General features: G+C 41.4%; 1 protein-coding gene across 8 annotated transcripts in view; it reads right to left on the bottom strand.

The window, feature by feature from the left end:
* Window positions 1–18,046, bottom strand: part of sox5 (SRY-box transcription factor 5) — a 198,928-nt gene that overhangs the window by 25,456 nt on the left and 155,426 nt on the right. For 6 of the 8 annotated variants that reach the window (XM_056235812.1, XM_056235814.1, XM_056235813.1 and 3 more), the window contains 3 exons: window positions 12,599–12,685; window positions 9,158–9,330; window positions 7,723–7,791 (listed from right to left, as the gene is read on the bottom strand). In XM_056235812.1, the coding sequence (XP_056091787.1) occupies window positions 7,723–7,791; window positions 9,158–9,330; window positions 12,599–12,685 (329 nt within the window). The remainder of the gene's footprint in view (window positions 1–7,722; window positions 7,792–9,157; window positions 9,331–12,598; window positions 12,686–18,046) is intronic. The other 2 variants (XM_056235817.1, XM_056235816.1) reach the window with 1 other exon arrangement.

Here is an 18,046-nt window from a genome sequence, read left to right as displayed (position 1 = left end):
GGAAGGGTGGCTTTTGGGATAGTTGGTCCTCTTGACTTATTGTCACATAAAGGAGATTCTTCACGATCTGGCAACAGCTGGCCTCCATTTCTGCAGAGCACCATGCTCGGCACCTCGCCACACCACTTCACAAGGTTTCCAGGATTAAAAAAGGGAGGAAAGAGGAAAAAAAAAAACAAGCCAGAGACTTTGGCAAAGGGAGAGTCTTGAGACACACAGGCCCAAATAAGAAGAGGACAGATGGTTCCACTGACGAGAAAAACACAAAGGCTCCAAAAGTGACAATCCTCTATATATGAAAGTGACATGCTCTAAGAGTAAAGGAGGCAGTTTATCACAGTCGCATTTTAAGATAAACAGAGGTTAAACTTTTATTTTTCTCCCCTTCTATCTCTTAAGTCTCAGTAGCATGTCTGAGGGTTTTTGAATTCCAACCACTGAGCAATCATTCCTTCATTTTGGTTAACCACAAACAGCAGGCCTTCTGTTCCCAGATCAGGAGGCAGTGGCGTTTTATAGTTGCGTTACGACAGGACCTCCCACGGGCTGGTGCAGCTCTAACTTCCAGTCCTAATTGGACATATGCTCCTCTGGTTTTGCCTGCGTCTTCTCAGTGTGAGCTAAGGCTCTGTGGACACAATAGCATGTGCTAGCCAACGCGCATGCGTGTGTTTGTTCTCCAGTGGTTTTGAGCATGGAGTGTTTTTGTGGCAAATTACAATCACACGCTCTTCTCTTAAACGCATAGACATGTAAGCAAGTGTGTGTGGGAGCATATGGAATTAAAGGCTCGTGGATCTCCTCAAAGCGTTCGAACACACCGTCATGCTGTTCTCTATTCAATCAACGTAGTAAATAGCATTACCCACGCAGAGTAGGTGAGGCTGATATTGACATTTTCAGGCCAGTTAATGCAGTTTGATGCATCCAGTTGACATGTATCATGAAGTAGAGAACAAAAGGACTGTACTTTACAGTTTCTTTCAAAGGAGATTTAAATTTGAAGGCATTGAACAGTTAGCATCGCTTGCAAAACGTCTCTTGCATTGGCTGGGGACAGGAACACATGACGTTGAAACAAAGTGGACTCAGGGTTAGGGAGAATATTCTTGAACTGGAACAACGTGCCTCAACTGTAGGGATTGGATTGGTCCCCGCTAAACTAGTAATAGTTTAGGGAAAACCTTGTTTGAGGGGCTGCAACACCCCATCACACCCAAACACAAATAAAGGACTTCCCTTATTGTCTTTGTCATGACTCACTATTAAAACTGTTGAATATTCCAGAAAACTTATGACAAAAGTGTCAACTCCAGCTGCAAGCTCTATAAAGGTTTATTAATCAGACAACAGCTGGCGGTGGAATTTCATTCTGGCTCTTTGAACTCTCTGGTAGGAAGAATGGCTTACTTGAAAAGTTTTTAAAAACTTTGAGAAAGCAGAAGAGTCTGTCAGATAATTGGGTCGGAAATGGGTTTCAGAACCGACATCTAAAAACAATATGATACTTCTGGTTTTCAAATGAAACAAAAATACTCTCTTGTGAATGGTCCTATTGACCAGCTCCACAATAAAGACAGTTAAGATAAATTATGTGTTTGTTTTATTTGTACTATTTAACTATTTATAAATTGATAATATAAATATAAACCTACAGCAAATACAACTAGAATCTTAAAACCCCTCTAATTACCCATTCGAAAAATAGATGGCGGACAAGGAAAAAAGGATAACAAGAGCGTGGCTAACTTTGCAACTTTCTTAGTTTATAAGAAAAGAGCGAGATATTGAGAGTGAAAGAGCAAGGAAAAAATGTTGAAAGAAACAAATGGAAAGGGAAAAAGTGGAAAGTTGGCACAAAACTGAGTCAGAGCCTCTCGCCAGGCGGCACAGCTTGAACCTAAAGCTTTTTGAACATAATGAAGATGTGCAGATAATTAACATATGCAGTGTGAACAGGTTTGCTGGCACGGAGGAGAGAAAAACTCTAAGGTAGAGCTATTATTAGGGAGTAATTTGCTCTAAGAAGTAAATGAGTGAAACAATAGCTGCCAGCATTGACAATATGGCACACATCTGAGAATGTGTGCAAGAACGGTGGTTAAGAACGAGTCCCACCGCTAAAATCTGTTTCCAGCCATATGCTCCGGCAATTAAAGGCAGGCCTCAGTGACCTCGCACTGAAGAGGGGACACATAGCCATATAACTAATAATTAATTTGCGCTTGGATAGCAGCGTTAGCACACACGCACTATACTTGCAGACTGGCACTTAATATTAGCCCCGTGGACGTGGGCATAGGCCATTAACTTTTACAGAGTGCCTGCGACGACTGCCAGTCTGGTGCAGGCATCAGTGCGACAGGACTGTCCCTGGTGAATAAGATTGAGATTGCGCACACGCTCAAACAAACACGTGCAGACAGTCAGCTTTTGCATTGTACTTCCTGCTTCTTTTTATTAAGTGTGTTGGCTTATTATATACCTGGCTAAACATTGATGGCTAAAAAAGGAAGCTGCCAATGTTATCTCACATTCACGAGAGTGTTACTTCACAACAATTGTGAGGCGTCACCTTAGGGTGTGTTATCAGGGACCTAATAGAGCGCAACAGTTACTGTCTCTGCTGTTTCAGCAGCTTTGGTGTTTTAAAAAAATTTTTTTTTGTATTGTTCCAATTAATTTCCTCCATTGGGATTTCAGCCAAACCAACAAACTCTGAGATGAGTGACAACATTATAATCTTAAGTTTTTAAATACCTTTTTTACAAATTAGAGTAAAAGACAAGTGTCTTTTACGAGGCAATGAATTATGCATGCCATGAAGCACTTCAATCCAAAAACTTGGAAATATTGAATTATAATGATGATTGATTATAATGATTGATTATATTTATAAATGTACAATATTTTGAAAGTTCCTTTTTGCAAATAATTCTTGCAATAAAGTTACCTGAGGATGTTGGGAGTGTACTTCATACTTCACTTCTTTTTCGCTGTTCTCTTTTCCATGGTAACAACAACTTATCTGATAGCTGATAGGATTATGGGCAGTGCTTTTATAGACCAGGAATTTTGGAATTAAACATGATTTATTTTTTAATCAAGCTAAAAATCACACTGACTTGTGGCCACACAATCATATTATTAATCTCGCCTCTCACACTAGGTTTATCGTTATACATTACCCTTAAAAATCAAATACTCAATGGAAAATAATTACAGTCGGAAACAGCCTGTTGCGCTATATAAGGGGGAAACGGGTGGGGTTTGAAGTCTAGACCAATAAAGAGTTGCTTCAAGGTCACATGGCTTCACCCCTAATGCTTGATCTCTCTTCTCCATGCCTGATCGCGGTTTCCAGACAAACGTGGCATTTTCAAACCCCACCAAAACAACAACCCTGCTCTTTCCAATCACTAACGCATGTCCATTTTCTCACTTATGTTCTTCGTTCTTTTTTTTCAAGTATGCCTCTCATTTTTTTCCAGCGAACGGTCCTTTTCCGTGAGCCAAGGGCACCTTTGGCTGATTAGCGGCTAATGAAATTGAGTGGCGAGCCTGTGTCTGCACAGCCAGCCTTTTATTAGGCCCCCATTAGGTGTGAGTGCAGGAGGTGCGTCAGCCGCCCGCTGTAGGTGGGCATAACGCAGGGCCCATCTGCTCCTCTGCCTGTGTGTCCTTCCTCAAATAGCTCCCATTAGCTGCCAACCACCGGGCTGAGAGAAGCCTTCCCCACACACTCAAACACATGAAGACACGCATACACGGGCACACACCAGGCTGTTATATGCTTCTCAGGGCCAGTCGCTTAGGTAACACACAGTTGTTCTGTGGTTGGAGAGGAAGTAGAGGTGGAAATGGACACGTATAACACTTTGTATCTGTTAATTTCTCTCCTTTCGGCTTCCTTGTTGAGCACATAGCACTTTGGAGAATTTTCTCTGCATGCCTACTTTTAAGGTTGAACTTCCTTCATCATTCTCCGTCTTGTTCAATGTCCTGTTGATCCTGTGGCAATCCTTTACTTACAAATAAGAGTTGAATGAGCATGTTAGACAAATCTGTCTGGCACATTATTCTCCCTGTCTCTCCCTCGCTGTTTTCTAGGGAAACTGAACAGGTATACAATCCGAATATGCACACAGACACAAATATTCCTTATTTTCTGTCCACTGCTGCTTCCTGGGGAGGTATACAGGGTTACCTTTTCTTCATATGTGTCTAATTAAGTCCAATCATCTGCTGTAAAACTTATACCATGTCAAAATGTCATTGTAAAGCTGGAGTCAAAGTCTACTTACAGATGGCACAAGAACTTACGAACGTAACTTTTAGGATAAACAACTGATAGTGCTAATTGAGCAGAAATGACATCACTTTAAGAACTCTGAAATGCCACCTGAAATATCCTTAATAATAAAAAGCGAGTGCTCATATCAATCGGGAACATGTGTTGGGAGAATCCCCCCGATCCCCATCATCATCATCCGCAGTGCTGCGCAAAGCCCAGTTCACACAACCAGTGCGGCCACTTCATGCAGGAAAAACACCAATTACATTCATTTAGGTATAATGAGACAAATTAAACAATTACACAGCCAATTGGGTTAGCTGCTCCTGTACACAGGACCTGGTCTAACTGTGATGAGCTAACGCTCATGTTGTTTTTTGTTCCTCCTCAACCGTTTTCTTTTTAACTCTCATTCCGTGGGAAAATGAATTTACTATCTCAAGGAGGCACTGACGCATGGCAAATGAGTCTGATTGAGTTATGAAGCAATCATGCCGTGTTTGACATGTATAAGGTACTGCCATGGAAGCTCTTTATTAGGTTAGATTTCCTGAAATGTAGGTTGACTCTAATATGTGTTTTATAAGCAGCCTGTCGTATTTCTGTCGCCACCGTGTCTAAAGACTTAAACTAGTTAGTTAGCTAAAACATGCGACAGCAGTGCTCGTTTCGTTATCTGTGGCTAATGCCTTTGTGCTAAATGACTGTCGTTCTACGTCAAATTAGTCTGCAAAAAAAAAGCTCATCATGGGAGGTCTGGCTACTTGCGTTAACTGCCACTTTGACAGCGGAGGAGCCTCATCCCAGCCCCTGCGCTGGGTAGCGGAAATTTTCTAACACCAGCGCGATGCCCCGCAGAGCCGGAGTAGGTTTGCTGAAAGGAGGCTGCTAATGAGAGAAAAGCGAACAGACAGCGGGAAAGTGTTAAGAGTACAGCGGAGCTCAGGAGGAGGTTGTACCAGTGGGCAGCTCCCAGTCACAGCGCCCACAGGCCTTTCTCAACATTAAACCTCTCGTTAAGCATGGAAATGCATTATATGTATCCTGCATTTCATGCCTCATGCTTCTCGGCAGGAGGATTCTTTCATCCAAAAGAGCCTGTCTTCCTGGTTTGATAACCGTCAGGGGTCCTGAGTTGAGACACAGCTTTAATAAGAATGAAAGAGTGTGTATGCATGTTACCCCCAAGAGCCTAAAGAAGTGGCCCCACACTGTGAGGTATATACGTGTTAACTGTGTGTGCATATTTCAGGAGAGAACTAACTCTTCAAGGAGTTTTAAATGTGCTACAGGAACAGACTTTGGTTGAAAAGTCCATGTAGGTTCTACAGGAATTTCGCTGTAAAGTCAAAGTGAAACAGCATTAGCAATCCATTTGACTTAAGTTTTACTTCAGTAAAACTGATTATTTGACGAGGATAAGGATTGAATTGCAAAAAAAAATATGATGTCAAAGTGAAGTCAAAGAGAAGATGATAAGCCAAAAAGGAGAATTATATAAAAAAAATTGTTGTTTCCAATGACAAGTATTGAATAATTGTTCAAAGTAAGATCAGGAAAGGTAAATAGGGTCAATTGTATTGTATTAAAAAGGTAAATAGGGTCAATATTTATTTCGTGTTGACTTTAAACCTTATTTTCCTTCTTTTGGACATGGAATCTGTCTCTTGACCTCAGTAACGTCATGTAATAAACTCTAAATGTACTCTAAAAGTTCAGGACTGCTATATTTGTCTCTGACGCATGCGTTTGCTCAGAGTATGTTAGCGGCCTTTGTGTTAGACACAAGTCAAATGTGTGTTTTTCAGGAGGTGATTTAGGGCTAATATATGATTGGCCCATAACAAGGGTCTCCTCCTCTCGCCCCCCTCCTCCGCCTCCGTGTTGACTGTGAGAAACTATTGTTCCACTAGGCTGAATGGAGAAGTGCTTGTTTGGGAAAAGGTTGCAAAGTCATGGGAAAAAGAAGCTTTGTTTCTGTGAGCGACGAGCGGGGCTAGAAAAACCCAAGCGGACGTGTTTTGGGGACTGACGCACACATAGCTGCTACTAACACACATAAGGACATGAGCTGATGCGGATTTTGAAATAGACACAGATAAGTCTCACATCCACATGTTCAGGCTAAGCTGTGTAGTATGAACATACTACACACAAGCAAACACAGCTGCAACACACACACAGGCACTAAAAGAGAATGGCAGGGGTCCAGCGGACGGCAGTGATCTCTCTCTCTCTCTCTCTCTCTCTCTCTCTCTCTCTCTCTCTCTCTCTCTCTCTCTCTCTCTCTCTCTCTCTCTCTCTCTCTGTGTGTGTGTGTGTGTGTGTGAATAGTCTCAGTGTGATGTGGCTTCCTGGCCAAAACTGCCGGAGTCCCTCTCAAGGCTAAGTCTCATTTTATCAACCAAATTAGAATCATCTCATCTCCTCTTGCACACAAAGCCTTTATTCGCTTCACACCTGCACACACAAAGCAGGCCAGTGTCTCTCTGCCCCATGTATAAGTCAGCTGGGACAAACCCATCAAATAGTGTCTCTGTTTAGTTTTCCACATGCTTCTTTACCAGCCATCAGGACATTACCTACACATTTATTTAAAAGATCATATGATCATACCAACAAGTTGATTTGCATGAGCTGATATGATTGAATACACACTCTTTTCCAAAACATACAGCGCTGCTTGTCCACTACCTATATAGGTAGCATATTAACCAAAATGGAGCCTGTTAAGTGATTTGAAAATGCTCTTCATAGGCAGCTACTTTGAGGACCACACAAATAGCTAGCAGCTGACATGCTATAACCTAAAAGCTTTGTTCAAAATCTTTGAAAAACATTCATTCACAGACTGTCTATGTTATTCGAAGTGCATGGGAGAATTGTTTCCAAATGTTAACATTGCTAAGCTAACTGCATGATAATCTATAAAAATATGCAGCATGCACACATTTGGGGGAACAGTCTTTTCTTAATTAGTGTTTTTTTAATTATTTTTTTTAATATTAGACCTTTTTTGTGAAAGTTTCAAATAAATATAATTATATTTATAATCAACGTTTCTTAAATCCTTCAGTAATCTTGGACAAATTTTTTCACCTGAGCTTATCATAATGCATTCTGGATTGAGAGGTGTTGCTTCCTACCCTTTGGACCAACCTTCGTCTTCATTTGTGTAGCTACATTTTGATTGCTCTAGAAAAAGGACTATGAGAATGGACTCTGGATACCAGTGCTGATGCATGTCTGTGATTGGGAGGTTGATTGCTGATTGGTGGACTAGAATGTTTGATTGTCACGAAACCCCGCGGCCATGGTGACAAGTGACACGCACTGCGACATCTCACAAACATAACTGTTCAAAAGCATAAACGCGAAACATATATACAAGTCTACAAGTGGACATGCACATATATATAAAGACTCACCTGGATCTGTTGCTGCAGGAGGTTGATTTTGTGTTGTTGCTGCAGAAGTTGCTGCTGTTGTCGTGCAATCTGCGGATAGAACATGTCAAACTGTCACATACGTCAAACTCTTTTCCAACAAGAGAGGACATTATTTGTTCAGAGGGGGGGTCACATGCATGTAAGGTGACTGTAAACTGTGTTTGAAGCTCTTGAGTATGCTTTTGTATTTCATACATATTTACCAAGGAGTGGCGCCCAGTCCTGGAGCGTTGTGTGTGTGTGTGTGTACAGGGGTGTGTTAGTGTATGTGTTAATACAGATCTGTTTTCTTTTGTAAAACTGAGCTCCCCAGAAGCAACTATGCACACAACAAAGCTAAAGCACACACTTCTATATGCAAACACCTTTGGTCTCCTGCCTGCGTGCTGGAGGGGACCTAAACACTACACACATACTTATAGGGGGAAGGAGACACAGAAGGTTTCTTTGTGAATGTGGTTCAAAGTAAAGAACGTTAGAATGTTAGTTACACACCCATACCTCTCCTCCTCCACATTCACTCACTGATAGCACTGTTCTGTACTATTTAAATGTCCAAAACAGTGGCATAATCAGACATGATAGGAAGGAATGGGTCATTAATTTACTAGTTATCCAATATATTGTTACTGAGGCTGACTAGCTTATCTTTCTCTAATTAGTTTTTGTTTTAATCATTTTACGGTGGTGCTCTAATTAACATCCTGACAGTGTTGGAAAAACCCCGTCAAAAAACGTATATTTTGAAATGTATCCCCTTTAAAGCAACATCAGCCATATTTTTTTTTTTTACAACCTATAAAAATTTGTCTCAAGACTCCTGCATTCTGTTCCATTAAGTTGTGCTTCATCTAGCCGTTTATGAATACAAAAAAGCATCTTATGTTAATGGCCCCTAAGAAACAAATGATCAGGGTCAAGAGAACCTGGAACCAGCCTAATATACAGGGCTTCCTTAACCCATCAAGTAGTCAATTTAGAAAATATATTATGAGAAGTTAAAGCATCAGGCATTTTCCTGTCTTTTCTAAGAGCAGAATGCTTTGCAAAGTGACAAAATTACAGCCTATCGGAACAATATAATTGATTAATATACAGCTAAGTGGTTCAGGATTTTTGACCAATGAGATTTCATTGGGTACAACACCAAGCTTTATTGCATTATTTGCCTGGTTAGGACCTGCATTAGACGACCAGGCCAATTCAACCACACAACATTTTTTGAGGACATATTGTGTAAAATAAGTGTTTATTTGATATAAACATTTATATTTAATTTTCATGTTATCATTAAACATTTATATCAACAATATAGTAGCCTATCCTGCTCTTATCACCTATTATTGTCTTCAGTCTTTGGAAAATGTGCATAATTGATGAAACACATGACGAAACATGGTGAAAAAGTGCTAACCTGGTCCTGTTGCTGTTTCGCCAACTCCATTTGCTGGCGCTGTTTTTCAATTTGCGAAGCGGCTAGTTTCTTCTGCTCCTCATGGGCGGCCAGTAGCTGCTCTCTGAGACTGCTGAGCTGCGTGATCATCCCCATCAGCTGGCGCTCTTTCTCCGCCAGGCTGTCCGGGGTGCCTGCAGGGGTTAAAGGGCACAGGCCACAGGTCAAAGAGCTAGGCGAGGAAGCCTTGCACCCAGATGTGCTCCTCCTGAGATGTGCTATCGCCCTGGTGTTTACCTAGCCGTCGCTACACATTTAGCATGAGCTGACCTCCGACCTCGGCTAAAGATGAGAACGCTCTGACATACGATCAGCCCCAGAGCAGACGGCAAGAAGGGAAGACTAAATCACTCGACAGGATGTCGTTGCACTGCGGTATTACCCCAGACTACCACCAATCAAACCGAGTGTGTGTTTGTGTGTGCTAAACCCCTAAAGCGTTCAAATGTCCAAATGAGCACGTCTGTTAATGAGTTCATGTGTGTGCAATTGTGCGTCTGAGGTCATATATCTGCGTTAAAACACACACACACAGACACACGTCTGCACAGCCCACAATCCCCCATTGTTCTCGGCCTCTACCTTCTGAGGGGCCACATTCCTCACCAGGGAAAAACAGATGATGAAGAAAGCTAGAGAAAGAAGGGAGTCATAGCAGCTGACCTGACCCTTTGCCCTGGCAGGAAGGTGAGAGTAGGCTCCATTTGTAACCCCTTCACAAACACACACACACACACAGACTCAACAATGCACAATAAAGGCAACTGTCACAGGCGGCCAGTTGGAAAAATAAACCTGCAGCTCCCCTTAACAGCTCCCAGACTGGGCTTTCACAAGAGGGTGTGCATCCGAGCCGGCATGGGACAAGGGAAGGCCTTGTGTGAAAACTGACAAGTCTTCCAGAGAAAAAAGCGATCAAAGTGATCTTTATTTCTCGCTTTCATTCCGAGACCCTGTTGCTCATACCAGGGATGGTTTATCTAGATTTTATTTTTTTATTTTTTTTATATTCAATTGAAATATTTACTTAAATACTTTTAAACTGTGGGGGTTAAAAAGAGATTAATATAGATTAAGCATCAAACGAGTCATACATTTTACAATATTGTTTTCTAACAAAAATGTGTGCATGAATTCATAGCTTTTACGGAAATATAATAAAATATAACAAACCCTAATATTAAACAACAAATATACATTTATTTTTCTGATGCATATAAATCTATAATTTCTTGTTTATTTCTTGTTTCCCTGGGAAAAAAATCCTCACCTTGTCAGAACACATTATATAGCAAGTTAAAAAATAGTTTAAAACGCATCTCGAGACTCGTGCACTCTGTCCAGCTGTTTTTTACTGGAAGGACGAATCCTAAAGAATCCAACGAGAACGCATCTGATCAATGTTGGTGGACATGCCCCATAAACCAACAGGCTTTCTTAAGACAACTATACAAGATGAATGTCTTGAATGTAGCTTTGCACGTCCCTAACTCGGTAAGACTGTCAGTAAGACTGGGGCGGCAGTGGCTCAGTGGTTCATGTAGATTGTCTACAAACCGGAAGGTTGGTGGTTCAATCCCCCGTTCCACCAGACCAAGTGTCGAGGTGTCCATGAGCAAGACACCTAACCCCAGCTGCTCCCGACGAGCTGGATGGGGCCTTGCATGGCTGATACCGCCGTCGGTGAATGAGTGAGTGAATGGGTGAAAGCGCCATTGGGTGGCCATTGGGTCTGTGAAAGCGCTATAATAGTAAGATTCACTCATTAAAATGTGACTGAACCTCTGACACAATATACTCTGGATGCCCTAAGACTAGAGTTGACAGAAAGTGTTTATACACACACATAAGAAAATACACCAGCCTCATCAATCACAACCGAAGGCTTTTTACCTCGGCTACTGAAAGTCCAGCTTTGGATCAATAAGTGGTTTCCTCTCTCTCTAAACATCCTAGGGCTGCCTTTACTGCCTTGCCTCATGTCACAAACCACAGTAATTAACCAATTTGTAACAATGTAATACCTGTCAAGCAGCTCTCACTGCTAATTAATGACTGGGCTTAAAAGACAAATCCCTAAAGCAGCACAGTACTGTGTTACATGAGGGAGAGAAGGAGAGAAAGAGCTTAGCCCGAGGCTCTTATTGTCCATTAACACTTTTCTTTTCATCTTTTCTTCTATCTTTCTCTCTCATTCTGTCTCTTTCGCTTAGTAATTATCTCCTATGTGGTTAACACAGGCTGTTCTTTACTGTGCAATTTATTTAGTTGACTTTTTAAAGTACAATTCTCTTACACAGTATCTGTTCTATAAAATTCATAGACTGGTCAATACAGTGCTTCAGCTGTGCGATAATACATTATATAATTCCATAATATATCACCATTCTACTATCAACCATCGTTTCATTTCAGGGAATATATCTGCTAGTGGCAAAATAGCATGCGATGAATTTGCTTTATACAATACCATTTTTATGAACGTTTCTCTGCTTAATACTTTTTTCTATTGTTTTATAAAAGAAACTAGAAGCAATTTCAGCTGTTTTACTAACTTCCACTGTTTTGCAAACTTCACACTCTTGCCAAAACCCAATTCCCAAAGACTTGTAAGCAAACCCGAACGTGAACATAAAAAATTATTCACAGACTGAGAGTGTTCCTGATTCGCTAAAACATGATAGAACCTTGCTTACAGCACCCCATTTAAAATGATTTTTATAAATTTGTGTGCCCATTTCTGATCTTGAAGGTTACGCACACACAGCGAGATGACAGTTGCGAGGGACCTCTCCAACCGTTAGTCATCGGTGGTCATGGCAGGGATGCTCTCTTGCTAAAATGTCATCACAGTGGGGTTACGGCACCGACGGCTTGATCAATGGTGTTCCCTTTTCTGCTCCAGGAGCGTGAACAAGCTTCGTTTGATTAAATATTTCTGAGCTTAATGAAGTACATTTACTCCAGAGTTAGCCTTGCACACCACTAGCGCGAGGAAGGCTTGTTAAAGTGACAGAGGAGTGTGTTCTCGCTACGGCTGAGCGACCTAACAGGATGTATCATTAACCGTGCTAACATGAGCAAGGCTGTTGCTTAGCAAGTCATCCCGGCAGATCATTAACCGGGGCAGGCGAAGAGGCTAGCGCTAGGTGGATTAGCATACCTGAGCTCTCGGAACGCTTGAAGATGTCTAAGGTGACATTTGATACGTACAATTATAAGTATGATTATAGGTTCAATTCAAAACTAGAACTGCAAAACCAGCTCTTCTGACCCAATCGCCGATTGGAATAGCGAAAGGTGTTGTTGCTCTAAAAAGAGATACAACAGATATATCAATGGCCGAAAACGGACATGCATACTCTCAGAGGTCAAATGAAGACTCAAAGTCTTTCGTTTTACCTTTGATCTCCCCAAAGTTGCCAGAACCCATGGCCAATAGCTTGTCCTTCCAGTCCTTAGACAACAGCCTTTCAATACTGGGGGCCTCTGGAGGGGAGGGAGAGACAGAAAGAGAGAGAATTACCACAGGCAGGCAACATCACAATATAGCTCATTTAAAGTCCATTTGCTGTAATAAAGGCCCGTCTCTCTAATGGCACCAACAGTAGGGCAGGAGGAAGAAAGGATGGAGAGAGAGAAGGAGAGAGAAAGACAGAGAGAGAGAGAGAGAGAGAGAGAGAGAGAGAGAGAGAGAGAGAGAGAGAGAGAGAGAGAGAGAGAGAGAGAGTTGAGCGGCTTCCTCACCTGCTGTTAGCCAATCATTAGCCCTATGCTCCAGCTAACACAAAGAGGCTCTTAATGCACTGGGTACAATGGACACATTATCGAGGCTGTGCGCTTTGTTTTCCTAATACACCCCGCGGACCCGCTAACCCCTCCACCCCACACGCTAATTACTAACCTGCCAAGGACGGACGTCTCAAACAAGAGAGAGAGAGGAAAATTACAACAACTCTCAACACCCCCCCCCCCCCTCCCCCCCTCCTCCCCCCCTTCTTTATGCCTCTCTAACACAAATACATGCGTACACCAGTACCAGCATTACCATCACAACAATTAACCGCGATATGAAACAAAACAAGAGGAAGAGAGCGACACAAAGAGTGAAAGAGAAACAAGGTGTGTGTTTGTGGTAAATGACAGCATCAGTCAGTATTTTAGCTGGCTGCGAAACTACACACACACACACACAGAGACACACACACCAACTTTAGATTCAGTTGTGATTTCCTTTACGTTTCATTTTTATCCCATTTGTCATTCTACATTTATTTATTTACTTATTTTTATTTAGCCTTTATTTAACAAGGAGATAACCTCACTGAGATTAAAATATCTTTTACTGGAGTGTCCTGGCCAAGATAGTCGCTCAAAGAGTAACTGTTACATCCTGTTTCTCAAAGAGTAAAGCATGATGCTTGCAATGGCAAGGTCATGGTTAAATTCCATATCATTTTATATGTTAAATCATGTCTAAAAACACCTTTTTCCTCATTCAGACTCATTTAAATCTTAATCACTAAGCCCTTCGGAATATGAAAACTCACATCTCCAAAAGCAAAAACACACACACGAACTTTGCATTCAATTATGATTTTCTTTTCCTTTCCATTTAATTTTCATTCTTTCTTTTTGTAATTCTACATCCTGTAGCTCAGATAGTAAAGCATGACGCTTACAATTTGAAGGTCATGGGTTTGTTTCCATATTATTTTTATACAATAAATCGTGTCTTGAAAAACATCTCATTTAAATCTTAATCACTAAACCCTTCGGAAAATTAAAATTCACATCTCCAAAAGCAAAAATACACACACATACACAGTTAAATACTTTTCCACCAAAGTAAAGACACCAGGTGGCACCATTACCAATTCAGCTGGAGTTAATACACTGAGAACTAACCTCTGTCTTTGCGACTGATAAACTGTACAGGCCCCAGGTGGGCGGCACACACACTTACACTCAAAGACTTGCCAAATAGAAGAAGACTTGCCAAATATTTCATGTCTGATTAGTGCTCAAACGTCCTCAGTGGCATGTCTGCAATTTAAAGTTTGTCGCATTCTTGCCTCTTGAGTATTTCTGAATATCCTTTGTGTTCCTGGTCTCGTCTCTGGACTTCAAAGTTTGACACTTTCAGGCCTGTAACAGACGTCTTTGGTTTATGGACGCACTGCCTCACAGTTCAGCCAATCACCTTCACTGCTGCTGTTTCTACTGACAGCTGTCTCACTGTCACCCCAACAGGTGTTATTAGCCCTCGGCTCTCTCTCTCTCCTCTATTCTGGCATCTGTGCGTAACAATGACAGAGGCTTTTAAGCCCAAGAGCTTTGACAAGCGAAAGGTTTCAACAAATGGCCACTCCATCTATCCCCCCTGCCTGCTCTCTCTCTCCATGTATAGTATAGTACTTTCTCCCTCTCTCTCACCACGGCACCATAATAGTTATTATTTTTATTTATTAACATGGCTGCTATTGTCCCTGCTGACAGCTCCTTCACTTTAACTATTAATAAAAATAGAAAGCCCTCTTTTATGTGACAGCCCGCAGCGGGGATCTGTGCAATCGTTTACTGCAAAATGGACAGAAAAGGAAGCAGATATGCTGATGTATCTGTCTTTCGTGGCAGCTCCCCTGTCTTGATCTCGTTCTTCAACCCCTCTCATGGTTTGGGAAGAAAAGGACTGTTGCGGCGCCCCTTTTCTGCGGGCCTTTGATAGAATCACCTTTCAGTTCAGCCTGTGATGTTGCTTTTAGTTTTTTCAATATGAAAAACAACATATGCTGGACTTTTAAATGCTAAAATAAGGACTTTAACCTGCCACTTATTCGTGTACTAATAATACAGACTCTTATTTAAATGTAGTGAACTAAAAATCACAAATGAGATCTCTTTAATATCTCAGTTGTTTTGATATATTGAGATTAAATGGATTGAGGCTTTAAATTAATTGAGAATTTTGTCCTGCATCTCAAATTTTAAAAAATGGCCAACTAATTTCAAATGTCTCCCCTACAGCTTCAAAAGTCTCACACTATGCTCAGAATTCTGAAATGAAAGTCAGATATTTTAATATGAACTCAAACATTTCTCATCTAATATTTACAAAGACCAAATCTAACCATATTGTAATAGCTCTATACACTTACTGCATGCTCAAATTGGTCTCATTTGTATCTCATTGATATCTCTCAAGGAAATTTAAAAGAAACGTATGAGAAAAATGTAACACTTAAAATAAAACCCATGTGAAAACTCCAAGTCTGAATGAGAAAACTTTGAACTATAAAATGTTCTATAAAGATAAAAGATAAGCTGCAATTTAAAACCCATATTTGCTATGTGAATAGGTTATCGACATTCAAAATATGTGCATAAGAGAGAGAAACAGAAGTGAGAGAGGGCAGAAACTTTGCGACTGGTCCCATTATTTCCAATACAGCAGCACAGCTTGTATGCATTAGTGTAAAGAGGTCTTGTTTGTGGCAGCTGGGTGGAACCCTATGCGCCCTTACAAGGTGGGGAGCACATTTTTGGTGGGACCAGCACTGCCTGAGGGGTACAGCAGAAAGAGAACAGTGGAAAAACACAGAGCAAGGGTGTGTTTGAGAGAAGGAGTGTTTGTGCCAAAATGTGTCAATTAGAAATAACCTGATTGAGAGAGAATGTTCGTTAAAAGATATAAAGCGAGAAAGTATTATTTCTTTCTAATGTTCCTATTTGAAATATTGTTTCTAAGCAGCTTTAAAAAAAATGTTCCAAAAATAGTGAGCAAATTAAAGGTAGTGGTGAGGGGAAAAATAAATAAAATAGTATATATAAAATAGTATTAGCATAAATATGTGTATATTAATAAGGAAGGAGCAATTCACACACACACACACACACACACATATATATATATATATTCTATGGACCCCCTAGCACCCATTCCCCATGGGGTCCCTTGATCAGATTTTGAGAACACCTTGACCATCAACCTGAACTGTCCTTATACTCATCCACCTCTATTTGTGTCTTGAACAGGATGTTCGGCAGACAGATCTGACAAACAAGTGAGTCAGTTGCACACACTCATCTGTAAACTGAATATGAGATCACAAACTCACCCACCACCACACCAACCATGCCAAAATGGGAGAGGAGAAGTTAATCTGACAATAATAGGTGAATTATGGGGCATTATTAAAGTTCACTGGCTCCAGAGGACTCCAGCAGCTGGCAGAGCCAAAGCCAAGATGTCCAGCCACCTGGCCCAAAAGCGTGGAAGAACCACTCAAGATGTGCCACCAGCGAGTGCACTTTCATTCTTCACACACCATGGTCCAACTTGGTCTGGGCTCTGTACTTCACAAATAATTTCATCACCCACTCTGTGTTTCTCTATGCCTCGCCGTTGCGGTGCTATTTTTTGCCCAAACGTTCTGACTCAGCCCGGCCAACTCCATTTTTCCAATTATCTCATATTTGCAAAGCCAATGAGATGTTTTGTTCGGAAAAGAAAGAGGGGGCGGGGGTTGGTTTTGGAGGAGTGGAGAGAAGCGGGGAGACGGTGGGGGAATGAGACAAGGAGAGCCAGGCCCACAGTGGACAACAAAAGGGCCAGTGTCCCAGCGCCAGCTTCACGCGGGTGGGGAGGGCTCACAGGAAAGGCCCTGGCTCGGGCCCGGCCCAGCACACAGCACCAGAACAGGCTCCACATTGACTGCTCTTGGCAGAAAGCAACACGCTGCAGCAGCTCCCAGTCGCCACAGAGGTCAGGATTGAATAACCAATTATACAAGCACCCAGCTAGTTTATCTAAGGTTGGACAGAAAGGACCGTCACACACTTTGAGTTCAGTGCCGTATATATGTCCATCACGAGACGCGCACACACAGGAGTCCAGCTGCGCTTAGATCTTTGTAAGGAGTAAACACAAACACACAAAGATGGGTTTCAATCACAAAACTAGTAATTAATTACAGCCTTTGTGACTAAAACACTATAATCAATGAATGCAGTCCAGATCAGTAGTCATTTAGGGTGTCATGTTTAAAAAAAGTTCATGAGATTTTAAAGAGCAAACGGCAGAAGTTTGATACAGAAACAAACACACTGTGCAAACTCTGCTCCTGAATTCCCCCGTCAAATGAAAAGATGATTATAATCACCCTTGATGATCAATTTATGTACGGCTGTTATTTGCCCAGAGACCATGTTGAAAATTCTTTCTAAAGGACGTTCAAACATCAGCAGTCGCTCGTGTTTTCTCCCGGCACGGCAGACACTGTGAGACTGTGAAACGCACAGAGCAAGAAAAAAAGAGGAAAAAAAAAAAACATCGGACCAAATCTCTCATCAAAAGCCGCCATTCAAGCTAAAAGTCCCAATTATGTGTGCTGATGGAGGAAAAGGCAATGCTTAGCAACACTCTGTACAAACATTCTCGCACACAGAGAATGTCTTCTTTCTTGTTTTTGCTCAAAAAACGTTCCTGTCTTAGAGAGGTGACAAGCAGAAAGGAAAAAAGGGAAACGTGGAAGGACGGGGCGCGATGGAGTGAGATAAGGTGAGAGTTTAGAGTTTGTGTGAAGTCGTAACGTGTAAAACGTGTGGAGTCAACGGAAAGAGCAGAGCTGAAGTTAAAGGTTACACACCCTTTACCTTCAAGAGCGGTCACCAGGGTAACAGGCACAATTTTCTAATACAAAATAAAAAAATAAAAAAACCTTGCCTGAAAAAAAACCCCTATTTGTTCTCCATCTGTACAGTTTTTTTTTTTTTTGGACAGTACTAAACATAGTTTAACAAACAATTTACAGAAATGAATGCAGTATTTTATTGAACTTTATAGAATGT

Source organism: Rhinichthys klamathensis, unplaced genomic scaffold (assembly GCF_029890125.1).
Source record: "Rhinichthys klamathensis goyatoka isolate OS25496 unplaced genomic scaffold, OSU_Roscu_1.1 h1tg000430l_1, whole genome shotgun sequence".
Classification (NCBI taxonomy): domain Eukaryota; kingdom Metazoa; phylum Chordata; class Actinopteri; order Cypriniformes; family Leuciscidae; genus Rhinichthys; species Rhinichthys klamathensis.
Note: the sequence above shows the minus strand (reverse complement) of the source record. Positions and strands in the feature narration are given on the sequence as shown.